General features: G+C 59.6%; 3 protein-coding genes across 3 annotated transcripts; 2 read left to right on the top strand and 1 right to left on the bottom strand.

Moving 5' to 3' along the window:
• The first annotated feature begins 1,005 nt into the window (after positions 1–1,005).
• Positions 1,006–10,692, top strand: SV2A (synaptic vesicle glycoprotein 2A). The gene is made up of 13 exons (XM_021542113.3): positions 1,006–1,237; positions 3,234–3,967; positions 4,785–4,965; positions 5,065–5,216; positions 5,293–5,426; positions 5,805–5,894; positions 6,070–6,180; positions 6,260–6,348; positions 7,063–7,227; positions 7,315–7,448; positions 8,287–8,490; positions 9,105–9,264; positions 10,189–10,692. Exons 2-13 carry the CDS (start codon positions 3,388–3,390, stop codon positions 10,370–10,372), a joined length of 2,184 nt encoding a protein of 727 aa, XP_021397788.1. The 5' UTR covers positions 1,006–1,237; positions 3,234–3,387; the 3' UTR covers positions 10,373–10,692.
• A 1,133-nt stretch (positions 10,693–11,825) lies between these two features.
• Positions 11,826–13,850, bottom strand: BOLA1 (bolA family member 1). Its single transcript, XM_021542077.3, has 2 exons — positions 13,808–13,850; positions 11,826–12,833 (listed from the first exon to the last, which is right to left on the bottom strand). Exon 2 carries the CDS (start codon positions 12,821–12,823, stop codon positions 12,428–12,430), a length of 396 nt encoding a protein of 131 aa, XP_021397752.3. The 5' UTR covers positions 12,824–12,833; positions 13,808–13,850; the 3' UTR covers positions 11,826–12,427.
• A 2,221-nt stretch (positions 13,851–16,071) lies between these two features.
• HJV (hemojuvelin BMP co-receptor) lies at positions 16,072–18,497 on the top strand. The gene is made up of 3 exons (XM_077789313.1): positions 16,072–16,363; positions 16,731–16,892; positions 17,941–18,497. The coding sequence occupies exons 1-3, from the start codon at positions 16,297–16,299 to the stop codon at positions 18,495–18,497; spliced, it is 786 nt and encodes a 261-aa protein (XP_077645439.1). The 5' UTR covers positions 16,072–16,296.
• The last annotated feature ends 46 nt before the right edge of the window (positions 18,498–18,543 follow it).

Here is an 18,543-nt window from a genome sequence, read left to right as displayed (position 1 = left end):
GAATTTTGGGATGCAGGATGGAGGGGTTCTGGGAATATTGGAATGCCAGGGAAGGGGTTCAGGGAAGATTTGGGATCTGGGAATTTTGGGATGCAGGATGGAGGGGTTCTGGGAATATTGGAATGCCAGGGAAGGGGTTCAGGGAAGATTTGGGCTCTGGGAATTTTGGGATGCCAGGGAAGATTTGGGCTCTGGGAATGATTCAGGATAAAGGGGCTCTGGGAACATTGGAATGCCAGGAAAGGGGTTCAGTCAAGATTTGGGATCTGGGAATTTTGGGATGCAGGATGGAGGGATTCTGGGAATATTGGAATGCCAGGGAAGGGGTTCAGGGAAGATTTGAGGCTTTGGGAATGTTGGGATGCAGGATGGAGAGGCTCTGGGAATATTGGGATGCCTGGGAAGGGGTTCAGGGAAGATCTTGCTCGTGGGGGCACCCCAAACCCTGCTCGCTGTGCAGGGCCCCCCACTCTGAGCTCAGCCAGTCCCAGGAGCACCCAGCACCCACAGCCCCGGGATATGGGGCTGGACATCTGTGGGTCCCAATTTCCCACCCTCGGGAAGCCATCCACGGGAAATGGGGGTGGGTTCGGACATCCCACGCTGCAACGTGCATTTCCAGCTGTAACCCCAACACCCCCCCCAAAAAAAAAAAGTAAAAAATTCATCGGGGGCTTTTGTGTCGTGTTGTAGCCTAGGGGCCGAGCCTGGCCAGCCGATTTGATCCCAAAAAATCCCAATCCAGCCCCGCGGAGGCCGTGACTCAGCCGTGGCGGGGGCGGGCGGGCTGAGCTGCTCCGCGGGATCCGGGGGGGCCCTGCCTCACGCCCCCCGTCCCACCCGCCGCCCCCCGCCGCCCGCAGCCTCCGGAGCGGCTCCATCCCGGCGGCTCCGTGCCGGGAGCCCCGAGCCCGCGGGAACTCCGCTCGCTCATCCCGGCAGCTCCATCGCCCCCTCCCCGCTGGGCCGAGCCCCCCGCCCCCGCCGAGCCCCCCCCGGTTCTCGGCGTGCCGTGGTTGATCCCTCCCTTCCCGGTGCTGCGCCGATGGACTCTCCCAGCGCTCCCGGTGCGCGGCGGAGGCTGCGGCGGTAGCGCTGGTACCCGGGAGCTGCCGGCGCGCCGTTTCGCTGCCGGAGCATCCTCTTTCCGTTATCCCTTCCCGAGCATCCTTCCTCGCCGGAGCATCCCCCTCGCCGGCGCCGGGAAGGAGCTGGAGCGCGGCGAGGGCTGAGCCAGGTAAGCAGGAACAAAACGGGTTTATAGCCCGCATCCCCCCTCCCCGCGGCGTTAATCGGCGTCCTCGGAGCCGCTGATGGATTCGGGGTTCGTTTTCCTACTTGCTGTGGCCATTTTGTCCTGGAAAACCTTCTCCAGAGCCCAGCTCTGCCTTTGGATGTGCGTTTTTGGGGGCTCCTCTCATCCCCCCCCGTGCCTGTGGCCGCAGAGCAGCCGGAGGGGATCGGGAATTCGCCGCAAGGACGGGAAGGGGGAACCGGGGGGGGTTTTTGGGGAAGGGGTAGCAGGGGGAGATGTTGGGGGGTGACCTTGGACACGAGCGATTCCCAACTCTTCCCCCTTGTCGCCATGTTCCTGGCGTTCCTGGCGTTCCGCAGGGAGGCTGGGGGGGTTTTGGGGGGGGATGCAGCCCCCCAGTGTGGGACTCCCGGGGGTTTTGGGGTGCACGGTTGCATCCATCCTCGGCTGCGCTTGGATGCGTGGCAGGAGGAGACGGATCCAGACCCGATAACCTTGTGCAGAGCTGTCCAACGCCACGACGGGGCTGCAGGGCCAGCGGCGTGTTCAGCCCCCAGATGGGCATTTTTTGGGGGGACCCCCCTGGCTCCCGCATTTCAGGGACTGTGCTCTGTGGGATTTCTGGCTCTCCTGTGGGATCCGACCCCTGATCTCAGGCAGCTCTGGCTCCTGGCGTCGGCTCGGCCGCTCCGGGCTGCCCGGTTTGTACGGCCGCTCTCTGTCACCGAGCCAGCCGTGACCTTGCTCCCCGGCCCATCCTCTTCCTCACCGTGCACCCAGCCTCTCCCTGCTCCCCCATTCCTCCTCCCGGCCCCCCAATACCTCCTGCTCTGTGCAATGCCAGCCCCACACGGGGATGTTCCAAAGGGAACCGCAAGCCTGGCTGGAGCAAAATGACCTTGGTCATGGATCAGGAGCTTCACAGGCCCACGGGACCCCCGGGGAGGGGATTTGGGGTCTGCCCGCAGCCAGAGGGGAGGACATGGGGGGGAATTTGCCATTTTATCCTGTAAAACCTGCCTCTGCTCGGGAATTGGGACCCGTGCTTGCCGCAGCCCCCCTCTCTGCAGGGTTTCCGAAGGGCTAAATTTAGCGTCCCTGCGTGCCCTGTCCCCTCGCTGGGCAGGGGGGGGACACGTCGCCGGCTGCGTCCCTCTGCCCGCAGCTCCTTCTAAAAATAGCATTTTTTGGGGAGGGGGAGGTGGGGAGGGTCACGACGGCCCCTGAGGGTGGAGCAGCAGCATCGGGCTGGGGGGCTCCATCCCTGTCACGAGCTGAGCCGGGCTCTGTGCAGTGGGTGTGGGGACGCTGGGGTGTGGGATGCTGGCATGTGAGGGGACAAGGAGATGCCACCCCCAGGGATTCTTCTCCCCCCAGGGGACTCGTGGTACCCCCAACCCCCTTTGGCTGGGTCGGTGCTGGTGTCTCCCGCAGTAAATCCTGCAGTGAGCGTGGCCTGGCACGCACGGGTCACTGTCACTCGAGGGACCCCCCAAGGGGCTCCTGTACCTTGAGCCACCCAGCCAGGGCAGTGCTGGGAGGGACCTCCATGCCCTCAGGGGCTGACCTCCCTCATCCTCCCTGTGGTGCCCAAGGAAATGGGGAGCTTCGGTCCAGACGTGCTGATGGCCTTGTTTTTTTGGGGTGACTTGCAGCCCTGGGGATGCTCAGGGGCAGCCGTGTCCCTGATGTCCCCCCCAGCTCCCCCTGTGCTTTGGGATGAACGCAGAAGGGATGGATCCAGGGGGACTGGGGGGTCCCAGTGAGCTGGGGCAGCTGGAATCCCCCCGGTGAGGGGACGGGGGCTGGTATGGAGCCAGCGTCTCTCAGCCCGTCCCCAGTCCAGCCCCCTCCTGCCGCTTCACCGGGGGGGGGTCCCCAAATCCTCCTGTTTCCATCCGAGACGGAGAAAAAGCGCGAGGTGGCACGCAGGGCTGCTACCACCCAAGCTCAGCCTGGTTTTGTCTGGGCTCCCCAGGTCCAGGCTGGCATCCAGGGTCCTCCCACAGCCCGTTCCACGGATGGGTAGCTCCATCACCCCTCTCCCCTCACCCCGGGCCTGAGGGCGCAGCCCCCGACGCAGAGACCACCCCCCGTCCACCCGCAGCGCCCCGTGCCAGCCCAAGGGCACCATGGACGAGTCGTTCCGGGACCGGACCGCGTTCATCCGCGGCGCCAAGGACATCGCCAAGGAGGTGAAGAAGCACGCGGCCAAGAAGGTGAGCCGGGGCATGGACCGAGTGCAGGACGAGTACACCCGGCGCTCCTACTCCCGCTTCGAGGAGGAGGAGGATGACGAAGACTACGCGCCCCAGGACGGCTACTACCGAGGGGGCGAGGGGGCCAACGAGGAGGAGGGGGTGTCCAGCGACGCCACGGAAGGCCACGACGAGGAGGACGAGATCTACGAGGGCGAGTACCAAGGGATCCCCCGGCAGGAGTCGCTGAAAGGGGGGGAGCGCCTGGGGGCCGCGGCGGCCGCCGGCGCTTTCGACGACGGCGAGGGGCAGCGGAGGAAGGACCGGGAGGAGCTGGCGCAGCAGTACGAGCTGATCCTGCAGGAGTGCGGCCACGGCCGCTTCCAGTGGACCCTCTACTTTGTCCTGGGCCTGGCCCTCATGGCTGACGGCGTTGAGGTCTTTGTGGTGGGCTTCGTCCTGCCCAGCGCCGAGAAGGACATGTGCCTCTCCGACTCCAACAAGGGCATGCTGGGTGAGGAGAGGGGCACGGGGGGCAGGCAGGGGGATGTGGGAGCGGTGGGTAGGGGGGTCAGAGGGGCAGGGTGGCACGGAGGGGCACTGGGAGGTGTGGGGAGGTGTGGGGATACGGAGAGATGTGTGGAATGTAGGGGGACATGAGGACATGTTGGGGGGGCAGAGGAACACGGGAGGGTGGGGACACGGAGCTGGGGATGGGGGAGGACGTGGGGGGCTTGGGGAGATGTTGGGGGGTCATAAGGGCTGTGGAAGAACACAGGGAGAATTGGGAGGCCGTGGGATGTGGGGTCCAGGAAGGGATGTGGGGGCAAGGAGGGGTGAAGGACACCCTGGTGAGGGCTCCCACCATCCTCCTCCCAGTCCTACACTGGTCCCCACATGAGCAATGGTGAGGGGAGCGAGCTCAGAAACTTGGGCTGACTAGTGGATGCTGAGAGTGGGTTTGGGGGGCTGTGGGGGGCTTTGTCCTGTTGCTTTCCCCCTTCTCTGTGATGCCTGCCAGAGCCTGACAACCCCCCCAAATCCCAGGGGACATCAGTGCCCCCCATCCCTGAGATTTGGCAACCTTGGGACAGGGGGAGGGGCTGGCTGTGGGGGTCCTGGGGGTACCTCTGCCCCCCCAGTCCCTGAGCGGAGCAGGGGGACAACGCGGGATCCTGTCCCTTCCTTCAAGGGGACGCAGCGTTTTGGGGAGGGGGTCCCTGCCCGCTGCCCTCCCCCAGTGCCGAGGATGCTCTCCCTCCTCCGGGTGACTCGGGGTGCAGGTCCCTGTGTCCCCCAGGACTGACCTCGCTGCGTGTCCCCCTCGCCAGGCCTCATCGTGTACCTGGGCATGATGGTGGGCGCGTTCGTGTGGGGCGGGCTGGCCGACCGGCTGGGCCGAAGGCAGTGCCTCCTCATCTCCCTCTCCGTCAACAGCGTCTTCGCCTTCTTCTCCTCCTTCGTCCAGGGCTACGGCACCTTCCTCTTCTGCCGCCTGCTCTCGGGCGTGGGGTAAGGGGGGCCCGGCCGCGCGGGGACCCCCGGAGCAGGGGGTGGCACCGTGGGGCGTGGGGCGGGGGGGTGATGCCGCTCCCTCCCCTCCGTCCCCAGCATCGGCGGCTCCATCCCCATCGTCTTCTCCTACTTCTCGGAGTTCCTGGCGCAGGAGAAGCGCGGGGAGCACCTGAGCTGGCTCTGCATGTTCTGGATGATCGGGGGCATCTACGCCTCCGCTATGGCCTGGGCCATCATCCCCCACTACGGTAGGAGCCCTGGGCTGGTGGCACGTGTGGTGTGCTCCGGGGCTCGGCCCCACCGCCGTGTCCTGTCCCTGTCCAGGCTGGAGCTTCCAGATGGGCTCCGCGTACCAATTCCACAGCTGGAGGGTCTTCGTCCTCGTCTGCGCCTTCCCCTCGGTCTTCGCCATCGGGGCGCTCACCACCATGCCGGAGAGCCCACGCTTCTACCTTGAGGTGGGGTCTGGGGGGGCCGTGGGGGGAATCTGGGGTGCAGCAGGGTCCTGGAGTGGGGGTCCCCTCGAGGAAGGGACGCCCGGGTAGGGGTGGAGATGGGACAACACAGACAGGGGGTGGTGAGGTCTGGACAGGAAGCCCCAGGTGGGTTTTGGAGAGGGGTGGGAGTGGGCAGGAACCCCCAAGTGGGTGATGGGACCCCCCCAGAGGGATGATGAGGTGATGAAGGTGGTGATGAAGATGGTGGAGGGATGAAGACGGTGGAGGGATCCCCGGCTGGGTGGCAGAACCCAGGTGGGTGGTGGAACCCAGACTGCTGATGGGGGGTCAGGGTCCAGCTCCGGGGTGTCCCAGGGTGACTTTTTGCTGCCCTCACAGAACGGGAAGCACGACGAGGCCTGGATGGTGCTGAAGCAGGTCCATGACACCAACATGAGGGCCAAGGGCCACCCTGAGAGGGTCTTCTCGGTAAGGACCCCCCAGAGCTCAGCCCTGGGGTCCCCTGGGTGTCCTCCAGGCACAGGGGTGCAATTCCCACCTCCGGGAAGAGCATCACCTGGGGAATGTGGTGCTGCTGTAACAGGCGGGGAAACTGAGGCACGAGGCACTGCTTCCTGGTGTCCCCAAACTGTCCCACCCACAGGTCACCCACATCAAGACCATCAAGCGGGAGGACGAGCTCATCGAGATCCAGTCGGACACCGGGACGTGGTACCGGCGCTGGCTGGTCCGATGCCTCAACCTGTCCCAGCAGGTGAGGCCGGGGCCACCCAGGGGTCCCTGTGCCCCCTGTCACCTCCCATGTCCTTGTCACCTCCCATGTCCCTCTGCAGGTCTGGAGCAACTTCCAGCAGTGCTTCGTGCCCGAGTACCGGCGGGTGACGCTGATGATGATGGCGGTGTGGTTCACCATGTCCTTCAGGTGCTGCGGGGTGGGACGGGGTGGGGTGGGATCCATGGGATAAAACGGGATCTGTGGGATGTTATGGGATCCATGGGATGAGATGGGATGGGACAAGATGGGATGGGATGGGATGGGATGGGATGGGATGGGATGGGATGGGATGCATGGGATAAGATGGGATCAGTGGGATGGGATTGATGGGATGTGATGGGATCCATGGGATGGGATGGGATGGGATGGGATCAGTGGGGTGGGATGGGATGGGATGGGATCAGTGGGGTGGGATGGGATCCATGGGATGGGATCCATGGGATGGGATGGGATGGGATCAATGGGATGGGATCCATGGGATAAGATGGGATCAGTGGGATGGGATGGAATTGATGGGATGGGCTGGGATCAATGGGATGTGATGGGATCCATGGGATGAGATGTGATGGGATTGACGGGATGGGATCAATGGGATGGGATCCATGGGATGGGATGGGATCCATGGGATGGGATGGCATCAGTGGGATGGAATGGGATGGGATCCATGGGATGGGATGAGATTGATGGGATGGGATGGGATCCATGGGATGGGATCAATGGTGGGTCGGGGCAGCACCAAGCGGGATGGGATGGAACCAGCACCACTGGGCTAGCACTGGGAGCTCAGGGCTGGCCCTGGCAGCCCTGGGCCAGCTCTGGCACACCCGGGTGTGTGGTGCCCGCTCACCCCTGTCCCCGCAGCTACTACGGGCTCACCGTGTGGTTCCCGGACATGATTAAGCACCTGCAGAGCATCGAGTACGCGTCGCGCACGAAGCTCTTCACGCGCGAGAAGGTCCGGCACTTCACCTTCAACTTCACCCTGGAGAACCAAGTGCACCGTGGTGGGGAGTATTTCAACGACAAGTGAGTGAGGAGGGGAGGCTGAGCCTGGGGTTGCTGAGCTTGGGGCTGCTCATCTGGGGTCCCCCTCCTGTCCCCCACCCCGTGCAGGTTCATCGGGCTGAAGATGAAGTCGGTGACGTTCGAGGACTCGCTCTTTGAGGAGTGTTACTTCGAGGACATCACCTCCAGCAACACCTTCTTCAAGAACTGCACCTTCATCTCCACCGTCTTCTACAACACAGGTGGGGCAATGGGATCCCCGCGTCCACTCAGGGGGTCACCCACCAGGGTTTTGATGGAGATGGGGGTGAGCCACCAGCTTGGAGGAGGGTCAGGAAAGCCCCCAGCGGCACGATGGAGTTGGGGTGGTAGAGGTAATGTGGTCCTCAAGGGGGTGGTGGAGGTGTGCTCGGCCCATGTCTTGGTTTGAAAAGCAAAACCAGTGAGAGGCTCGGAGTCAGAAATACAATTTATTAGGAAAAAGGGAACAAAGAACAAAATACATACAACAGCACAAAAGAAGAACAACTGACAGAGTTGGAGATGCAGCCTGACACTCGCTGGGGTGGTGGTGGCAGATACAGTTCTGTCCAAGCAGTGCTCCTGCAGACTGATGGAGTTTCCCTCTGGAGGTCCAGAGCAGAGAAGGTCTCAACTGTTCCACTTGGAAGAGGGGATTTATTTGCTGTCTGCACAACCCCATTTATATCCTTGATGGCATAGTTTGGCTCCTCCCACTGGGCGGAGCCTCACAAGAGAACGTTGTGATCTTATCAATCATGTGGCTAAAGGAACAAAGGAACAACGGGGTCCTCCTGGAGGGACATAATTTGGCTCCTCCCACTGGGCGGAGCCTCACAAGACAACATTGTGATCTTATCAATCATGTGGCTAGAAGAACTGGGTCCTCCTCGAGGGACTTATCTCTGAGTTATGAGATAAGGGGAAAAAAAAAGGAATTGCAGCTCGAGGTGGTAATGGAACACACCCCAATATTACAACCTAGGACACCCAGCAGGTGGGGCGGGAGGGGGGTGCACGGAGGTTGGGGTGACCCCCACGGCCCCGCTGTGCCCCCAGATCTCTTCGAGTACAAGTTCATCAACAGCCGGGTGCTGAACAGCACGTTCCTGCACAACAAGGAGGGCTGCCAGCTGGACTTCAGCGACGACAACAACGCCTACATGATCTACTTTGTCAGCTTCCTGGGCACCCTGGCCGTGCTCCCCGGGAACATCGTCTCGGCCCTGCTCATGGACAAGATCGGCCGCCTGCGCATGCTGGGTGGGCGGCGGGACGGGCTCGGGGCAGCCTGGTGGGGCTGGGGGCTCCTGGAGGTGCCTTCAGGCTCTCCATCTTCTTCACCCACCTCCCACCTGCTGGGTCACTTCATCACCTTCACCCCGCTGGGTCACCCCACCTCCATCACCCCTCTGGGGACTTTCCTGATCTTCCTCCCGCCCGTTGGGTCACTTCATCACCATCACCTTCACGCCGCTGGGTCACCCCACCTCCATCACCCCTCTGGGGACTTTCCTGATCCTCCTCCCGCCTGTTGGGTCACCTCCATCTCTGGTGACCTCTTGGGGACCTCCTGGTGGGTCACGTTGGGTCACCTCCATCTCTGGTGACCTCCTGGGGACCTCCTGGTGGGTCACGCTGGGTCACCTCCATCTCTGGTGACCTCCTGGGGACCTCCTGGTGGGTCACACTGGGTCACCTCCATCTCTGGTGACCTCCTGGGGACCTCCTGGTGGGTCACGCTGGGTCACCTCCATCTCTGGTGACCTCTTGGGGACCTCCTGGTGGGTCAGCCCCATCTCCCTCTCTCCCCTTTGGGATCTCCCAACTCGTGCCTCGGTTTCCCTGTGCTCTGACGTGTCCACGTGTCCCCCCAGCCGGCTCCAGCGTCATGTCCTGCGTCAGCTGCTTCTTCCTGTCCTTCGGGAACAGCGAGTCTGCCATGATCGCGCTGCTCTGCCTCTTCGGCGGGGTCAGCATCGCCTCCTGGAACGCGCTCGACGTGCTCACCGTGGAGCTGTACCCCTCTGACAAGAGGTGGGGACCTGGCACGGAGGTTTTGGGTGCAAGCAGCAAAGATTTGGGTGCTGAGTGGAGGTTTTGGGTGCAAGGAGCGAAATTTTGGGTGCAAGGAGCAAAGATTTGGGTGCTGAGTGGAGGTTTTGGGTGCAAGGAGTGAAATTTTGGGTGCAAGGAGTGAAGATTTGGGTGCAAGGAGTGAAGATTTGGGTGCTGGGTGGAGGTTTTGGGTGCTGGGTGGAGATTTTGGGTGCAAGGAGTGAAGTTCTGGGTACAAGGAGCGAAGATTTGGATGATAAGTGGGAGGTTTTGGGTACTGGATGGAGATTTTGGGTGCAAGAAGCAAAGTTTTGGGTGCAAGGAGTGAAGATTTGGGTGCTGAGCAGGAGGTTTTGGGTGCAAGGAGCAAAGATTTGGGTGCTGAGTGGGAGGTTTTGGGTTCTGGGTGGAGGTTTTGGTGAAAGGAGTGAGGTTTTGGGTGCTGGATGCAGATTTTGTGTGCAAGGAAGGAAGTTTTGGGTGCAAGGAGCGAAGTTTTGGGTGCTGGGTGGAGGTTTAGGTGCAAGGAGCGGAGTTTTGGGTGCTGGGTGGAGGTTTTGTGACTATTTAAGGGTTTGGAGTTCCCATTTTGGGGTGCTGGGTGCCCATTTAAAGTTTTAGAATTCCTATTTTGGGGTGCTGGGTGCCCATTTAAAGTTTTAGAATTCCTATTTTGGGGTGCTGGGTGCCCATTTAAAGTTTTAGAATTCCTATTTTGGGGTGCTGGGTGCCCATTTAAATATTTTGAGCTCCCATTTAGGAATCCCAGGTGCCCATTTCACCCTTCCAGGCGCCACTTTCGTGGTGCCACCTGCCCACCGCGGGTGCCCCCATGAAGCCTGGCACCCACCCCTTCCTCCGGGGGTTGCCCCCACCAAACCCATCCCTCCTCATCCTCACCAGGACGACGGCCTTTGGCTTCCTGAACGCTCTGTGCAAGCTGGCAGCCGTGCTGGGCATCAGCATCTTCACGTCCTTCGTGGGCATCACCAAGGCCGTGCCCATCCTCTTCGCCTCGGCCGCGCTGGCCCTCGGCAGCTCCCTGGCCCTCAAACTGCCCGAGACACGGGGGCAGGTCCTGCAGTGATGGGGGGGCTTGGGGGAGAGGGGAACCCCCTCCTCGGTTGGGGGAACCCCCAAAATTCAGCGTTTCCCCCTCCCCACCTTCCTCCTCCTCCTCGTGCCCCCGGGGTTAGTCGCGTTAGACACTGTGAAACGTCTTCTTGGAGCATTTGGGATCTTTTTCATTTGCACTTGGACTTCCCCCCCCCACCCCCCCAAAAAAAAAATCCCCCCTGTACCTCCAAAACCTCCAACTCCACCCCACCAAAAATCCCAAATTCCTCCCTCAAGCTCCAATTCTCTCCCTCAGCTCCTCCCCCAATTTCTTTTCTTGGTGTCACCCCCCTTTTTGTGAGTTGCTGCTCATTCCTGGGGGGCTGTGGGGCAGGATTTTGGGGGGTGGGGGGGCTGGCATTGGGGGGGGGGGGTGACACAGGCCCTCTGAACCCCCACATCTCTGTGCATCCCCCAAATCCCCGCTGAGCCAAGGAGCAGGAGGATGAAGTGCCCCGTGCCTCAGTTTCCCCATCCTTGTGAATGGCACCCAGCAGGGGTCCCCCAAACCCCCAGGGATTTTGGGGGGGGGGGCAGAGGATATTGGGGTGCAGATCCCTTTTGGGGGGTGCAGAATCCTTTTTGGGGCTGCTTAACAATTTTAGGGTGCCCCCCCCCCCTTAAAGCACATTTTTTGACCCCCCCCCCACCACCCCAACCAGGATACCCCAATTTTTGGGTGCCCAACTTTCAGGGGTGCAAAGCACAGCCCCCCCCCCCCTCCCCCCAAAGCCAAAAATCCTTGGTCTCATTTGGGGTGCAGCAGAGGGGGGGGACCCCCAAAAACTGCCAGTTAGTGATTTTTAACTGATTTTTAAAGGATTTTCCCTATTAGAGGGAGGCTGGTGTGGGTGAGGGGGGGGTGCGGGGTGAGGGGGGGTCTCCTGCACCCTCTTTTCCTCCTCCCAACCCCCCCCATCCCCTATTAACCCCTTCCCCACCACAACACCCCCACTTTTCCCATCCCCCCCACCCCAAAACCACCAGCGGTTTGCAAAGCACAAACAGCCCCTAACCCCCCCCCCCAAAAAAAAAAAAAAAATCGGGGTACAAGGGGGTTCCCAGTGCTCAAAAGAAATCGGGGTTCAGGGGAGGGGTCCCAGTGTTGTGCCCCCTCAAAACCTGGGGGGTTTGGGGGGGTCCCCCACGCTCTGCCCCCTTCCCACAGGGTTGTCAGAGCCTGGGAGCCCCCCCAGCCCCAGGGCAGCCCCCCCCAATCCAAGCAGCCCCCCACCCCCGTGTGCTTTTGTCCCCTCCTTGGTGTAGCTGGTCCTGTCGTGCCGTGCTGTAGTTTCAGGTGTTTGTAAATTAATTAAAATGGAAAAACAAAAAAAAAAATCCCAAAAAAAAAAAAAGGCACTAAAGTGTTACCCCCAAACCTCCCTCCACACCCCTCCCCCCCAAAAAGATTCCCCAGACTCTGCTGCCCACAGAACACATTTATTTAAATTATTTAAATTGATTCAATGGGAAGGACACCCCAAAAATGGCCCCCCCAGGGTGGGGGTGCTATGGGGTAGGAATCCCAAGAGCCCCATGCTGTTCTTGGGGAGGGGGTTCCAGGAACTCCACACTGTTCCTGGCAGCCCCATGCTGTTTCTTGGGGTTCCCAAGAATCCCATCTTGTTCCTGGAGGGGGTCTTGGGAGCCCCACGTTGTTGCTGAGGGGGTCCCAGGAGCCCCATGTTGTTCTTGGGGGGGTCCCAGGAACTCCACACTGTTTCTGGGGGGGTCCTGGCAGCTCCATGTTGTTCTTGGGGGGGTCCTGGCAGCCCCACGTTGTTCCTGGGGAGATCCTGGAATCTCCACACTGTTCCTGGGGGGGTCCTGGAAGCCCCACGTTGTTCTGGGGGGGGGGGTCCTTGCAGCCCCACGTTGTTCTTGGGGGGGGTCCTTGCAGCCCCACGTTGTTCTGGGGGGGTCCTTGCAGCCCCACGTTGTTCTTGGGGGGGGTCCTTGCAGCTCCACGCTGTTCCTGGGGGGGTCCCGGCAGCCCCACGCTGTTCCTGGGCGTCTCCCAGCGCCATCACTTCTTCCCCACCTCCTCCTCTTCCTCCTCCCGGGCCTCGCGGCGCTTCTCCCGCTTGGACCCGCCCAGGCAAGGGGGCGCGGGGGGGTTCTGGGGGTCGCTCTGCCACTGCTCGGGGGTGCGGGCGACCACCTGCAGGGCGTGCAGGGGCCCGGCCAGCTCGGCCCGCAGCGCCTCGTGCACCAGGCGGTGCCGCTGCAGCGGCGGCAGCCCCGCGAAGCGCCCGCTCACCACCAGCACCCCGAAATGAGTCTCAGCTCCGGGGGGACCCCCGTGGAGGGGGGAGTCGTCCCGAACTTCCAGGTGGGTGGGCTGCAGGGCCGCCGTCAGCTTGGCACGGATGGTGCGGGCCAGGGGACCCCCCATGGCCCCCGCCAGGAGGGGACCCCGCATTGGAGAAGGGCTGCAAGACAGAGGGGGGATTTAGGGGGTGAAGGGAGAGAGACCCCCCAAAATCTCCACCTGGCACTGGAGAAGGGCTGCAAGACAGAGGGGGGATTTGGGGGGTGCAGGGAGAGAGACCCCCCCAGTTCCAGAGAGGATCCTGGATTGGAGAAGGGCTGCAAGAGAGAGGGGGGGTTTAGGGGTGCAGGGAGAGAGACCCCCCCAGATCCCCACTTGGCACCAGAGAAGGGCTGCAAGACAGAGGGGGGATTTGGGGGGTGCAGGGAGAGAGACCCTCCAAAATCTCCACCTGGCACTGGAGAAGGGCTGCAAGACAGAGGGGGGATTTCGGGGGTGCAGGGTGAGAGACCCCCCCAGTTCCAGAGAGAACCCCGGATTTGAGATGGGCTGCAAGAGAAAGGGGGGATTTGGGGGGGGGTGCAGGGTGAGACCCCCCTGCCCCAGATCCAGAGAGAACCCCGGATTTGAGATGGGCTGCAAGACAGAGAGGGGATTTGGGGGGTGAAGGGAGAGAGACCTCCTGCCCCAGATCCCTACCTGGGGAATAATGGGGGGCTGGGGGGGCGGAACGGGGAATAACGGGGGGTTGGGAGGGGGTGGAACGGAGAATAAGGGGGTCCTGGAGAGGGCAGAATGGGGAATAACGGGGTGCTGGAGAGGGCAGAAGCGGGAATAACGGGGTGCTGGAGAGGGCAGAAGCGGGAATAACGGGGTGCTGGGGGCAGCGAGTCCGGGGGAGCCCTGAGGGCGCAGCCCCGGGACCTCGGGCCCGCAGCCGGGGAAGGCCCTCAGAGCAGGACGGCCGGGCCTGACTCCCCTCAGCACCCCCTGTCCCCCGCCGGAACCCCCCGATCCTCCCACAGGACACCCCCCCGGGACCAGCAGGTGCTGCCCGAGTCCCCAGCGCCGCTCGGGCCCCTCCCGGTCCCCTCCGGTCCCTCCCGGTGCCCCCGGGCCCGTCCCGGCCCTCACCGCCCGCTCCGCTCCCGCCGCCGCCACGTGACCGCGCCCCGGCCAATCACCGCCGCGAACCGCGCAGGCGGGTAAGCCACACCCCCACACACAAACCACGCCCCTTTGTCCTTATATGGAGCGAGTGGGCGGGGTTTGGGGTGTGGGGGCGGGGCCAGGTGTGCGCTGAGGGACACGGGGGGACATTTTTTATTTCTCATTTTTCACTTATTCTTTTCCTATTTTCATACTGATTTTCCCCGGACCATCCTTATTTTTCCACGCTCATCCTGATTTTCCTCCTTTCACCCTGACTTTCCCATATTCACCCCTACTTTTCCAGCCTCATCTTCATCTTTCCCAGATTCACTCTCATTTTTTATTTCTCCTTAATTTTTCCCCTTATTCTCTTCCTATTTTCATCCTTATTTTTCTCTTTCTTTCTTATTTTCTCTTTCTTATTTTTCTCTTTCTTTCTTATTTTCTCTTTCTTTCTTAATCTCTCTTGCTTATTTTCTCTTTCTTATTTTCTCTTTCTTATTTTTCTCTTCCTTTCTTATTTTCTCTTTCTTGTTTTCTCTTTCTTTCTTATTTCTTATTTTCTCTTTCTTATTTTCTCTTTCTTTCTTATTTTATCTTTCATAATTTTCTCTTTCTTATTTTCTCTTCCTTTCTTATTTTCTCTTTCTTATTTTCTCTTTCTTATTTTCTCTTATTTTCTCTTCCTTTCTTATTTTCTCTTCCTTTCTTATTTTCTCTTTCTAATTTTCCCTCAGATTTCCTTTCACAGTTTCTCTGTCAAGGACCTCAGTGGGAAATTTTTTCACGGCTGAACGCGGATCCTCTCCTCAAACCTCACAAAAATCGCTGTAAAACCTCTCCCACCCCTGCAGAAACCTCAGCATGGGCAGCTCGGAGGGACTGGGAAATTTTACCTCTCCTGCCTTCTCCCTTCCCCTCCCCACTGGAATTTGCCTTTTGGGATCCAAAAAATCACCCCGGCTATTTTTAAAGCTCCCCCATCCTCCTGTCAGAATCTTCAGCTGTTTTTTCCTCCCTCTGCTCCAAGCCCGGCTGGCAACAGCCGGGATTCCCCTCCCAGACCCCAACCAAGGACCAGGATTCTCCTCTGGGATTTTTTTTGCCCATCCCGTGGCATTTGAAGGGGTAAGTGGAATATTTGGATTCTTGGTAGAGATGTGAGGATGGAGGAATGGGATTTATGCTTGGGATGGGATTTATTTCCTTTATTTATGGAAAAGGATGGGATTTTATTTCCTTTATTTATGAAAAGGATGGGATTTTAGTTCCTTTATTTATGGAAAGGATGGGATATATTTCCTTTATTTATGGAAGGGATGGGATTTATTTCCTTGCAAGCACGGCATGGAAGGAAGAGTCCATCCTTTGGGATTGACTGTGCTCATGGCCCATCCTGGAAAGAAGAGGGATCCACTCTTCCAGCTCTCTGGCAAAACACTGATTTTACCAAATCATTCTTTTCCCACCCCAGTCCCAGCGCTGGGCTCAGGTGGGCACCAGGATTTGCTCCCTGCAGGGCAGAGCCAGGCGTGGAAAACAGCAGGAACTTGGTTTAGGAGGCAGAAGGCTTTCCTGAATGTGTCCCCAAAGGGATTTTTGGGTGCTGGAATGCTGAGGGATCAACTTCCCACCTCAGTCCTCCTCCATGGCCTCTGGGATGGACCTGGAAAATCCAGGTTTGGACATTCCTGGCAATTCCTTCTCCTTGCAGGGAGCAGGGGTTGGTGCAGCTTCTTCCTGCAGCTGTGTAAATGGGATTTTAGGAGGGCAGGCAGCATGGTCAGGCAGTCGTTGCTCCCTGGGGACATTGGCCACCAGCCCTGGGGACACTGGCCATCGATCCCTGGGGACATTGGCCACCAGCCCTGGGGACACTGGCCATCGATCCCTGGGGACATTGGCCAACTTTGGCCCGTGCCGTGTTTGCGCTCAGGACTTGGCTGTGCCCCAGGAGGGGAGGCTGTGAGACAGAACGCTGGAAAAGTCCTCCCTGTCAGGGAACATCCCATTCCCTGGGGGACACATCCCAAAGGGAAAAGCTTTTCCACGGGGGTTCACTCCCAGGTGGTGCCAGCACAGGTTTCCAAGGAGGAAAACCCACGGAGCTCCAGGGAAGCTCCTATGAAACCCCCAGGGTTTGGGGGCTCCCACCTCCTCCTGGAGCTCCTGTGCTCCACCTTCTCCATGCTCTGGCTGTTGTTCCCGGCTGGATCAGAGCCCAGCTAAATTTAGAAGGATCGATTTCACCCCCCGCCTCTGCTCTGCCCCGCAGGGGAAAGGACAGAGCAAAGGTGGCCGGGGACGAGGAGCCACGGGGGGCTCCTCTCCTTGGCCCCCGGATTTTTGGGAGCCCAGATTTTACCCGGCTGCAGGAGCATGGAGGAGCCCAGAGGGGCTGGAATTTTCCTGGCTCATGCCATGGGTCCCTCTGGCTGGCACTTGGGGCAGAGCTGGTGACAAGGACGCCCATGTGGCCCGCAGGGAAGGAGCTCCCAGCGCTGGGAGCCAGATCGTTTCCTCAGGAGGCTGAGACAGGTGAGGGGGCAGTGGGAGAGCAGGAATGAGGGTCCAAGGATGTCGTTGGCACCCAGGGATGCTCCAGGCTCTGATCCCACATGTGGTGTCCCCAAAGCGAGGGTGGAGTGAAACGCTCAACGCCCACCCCTGTGAGGAAACAGCTCAAGCAGCACCAGGGTGGGTTTAAGTTGGATATCAGGGGAAATTTCCTCATGAAAAGGGTGGTCGAGGCGTGGCACGGGCTGCCCAGGTGGAGTTACACCCCTGGAAGTGTCCAAAGCCATGTGGATGTGCCACCAGGGGACAAGTGGTGGCCTTTGGAAGGGCTGGGGTGGATTGGCTGCCCCTCTTGGTCCCGTCTCTCCAAGCCCACCTCCGCTTCCAGGGGAGCTGCCGAATGAAGCCAGGAGCTGCTGGTGGGTGAGAGACCCCCCAGGCTCCGCATGGATGGGAATGGGCAGAGCTGCCCACAGTAGGAGCCCGGGGCAGCTGGAAAACTCCGGCCTCTTCCTCCGAGCTCTGCTGCTCCTCTTCCTCTGCAGGCATGGTAAGGAACGGCGTGGGCAGAGTTGTTTCCCCGTAAAAACCAGGAGAAAAGTGCTTTCAGGAGGAATCTCCATGAGAACCTCCATGAGAACCTGGATGGTGGGGGGTTATTGCTGTTTGGATCCCTGATGTGGGAAGAATGATATGTAGGACTGTAATGATTTCAGAAGGATAATGAATTACTTTATTATACTATATTAAACTATAACTTCAGTATACTATATTACACTAAAAAGAACTATTACTAACTATTAACTAGAAAACCTGTGACTCTTCCCTGATAGCCACACGTGGATCTAACTGGTCAATGAACTTAAACAACCATTATCAGAATTCAATCAAGTAATCACTTTGGGTAAACAATCTCTGCACTACATTCTAAATGGGCACCAACAGGGAGCAGTGAATGAGATAAGAATTGTTTTGATTCTCTTTTCTCTGTTTCTCTCAGGGGGAGATCCTGAGAGAATCTCTCTCTTCAGAGGGCATGTGAACACCACAAGGGCTGGTGGGGGTGTCAGCGTTCAGGAGCACACAGAATCACAGGATATGATTCTCTGCAGGTGCTTTTATTGATGAAGAGCTCTGGGAATCGGGGGTACAGACCCAAATCTGACTCCCACACGGTTTTCGAGCTGAATATATTTTATATTCTATCGTTATAGAACTTACATATTAATTATTAAACTGATATTGTTCTATTGTATACACTGTCATGAGTTTCTCGTGATCTTCCTTAGGCCCCTGACCACAGTTTCTCATGATTATTCTTACGGTTAAACAGTAATTATATTTAATTACTAAACAATCATCACGTCTAACAATTATATCATTTATGATGTCCTAGCTACACAGGTGCAGTTCTAGCAAGGCACAAGTCCTTCATGTACTTACGGTATTTATTTTTCTTTCCAGGTCCTACTAAGCTTAATTTTCCTTTTAACCCCAAACCCCCATGATTTTAAAACCCTTTCACCATCACGGGGAGGACAGGCTGCCCTTCCCCACCCCATCCCCACTTCTCAAGGAGCCACCCCGGTCTCTCCCAGTCTCTCCCCAGTGCAAGATCCTCCGTTGCAACTCGGACTACGTGGCGGCCACGCTGCACCTGCGCGGGCCCGAGCGCGGCGCCGCGTTCTGCACCGCGCTGCGCTCCTACTCCCTGTGCACCCGCCGCACGGCCCGCACCTGCCGCGGCGACCTGGCCTTCCACTCGGCCGTGCACGGCATCGAGGACCTCATGATCCAGAACAACTGCTCCAAGGAAGGGCCCACGGCCCCGCCGCGGCCCCGGCCCCCGGCGCCCAACGCGCGCGGCTTCGAGCCGCTCGAGATCTGCGACTACGAGCGCAGTTTCCTCCACAAGCACGGCCGCCCCCCCGGGTTCCAGCACTGCGCCGCCTTTGGGGACCCCCACATCCGAACCTTCCACGATGACTTCCACACGTGCCGGGTGGAGGGCTCCTGGCCGCTCTTGGACAACGATTACCTGTTCGTGCAAGCCACCAGCTCGCCGGTGGCCAAGGGGTCCAACGCAACAGTCACCAGCAAGGTAAGGTTGGTGCGCAGGATGGGTGGACAAATCCAGGGTCAGGGCTCCTCCTAAACTTCCCAAAATCCTTCCTAAACCTGGCGGGGGGGGATGAAGAAAG

This window comes from Lonchura striata, chromosome 33 (genome assembly GCF_046129695.1).
Source record: "Lonchura striata isolate bLonStr1 chromosome 33, bLonStr1.mat, whole genome shotgun sequence".
NCBI lineage: Eukaryota > Metazoa > Chordata > Aves > Passeriformes > Estrildidae > Lonchura > Lonchura striata.
This window is presented reverse-complemented; position numbering and strand designations above follow the sequence as displayed.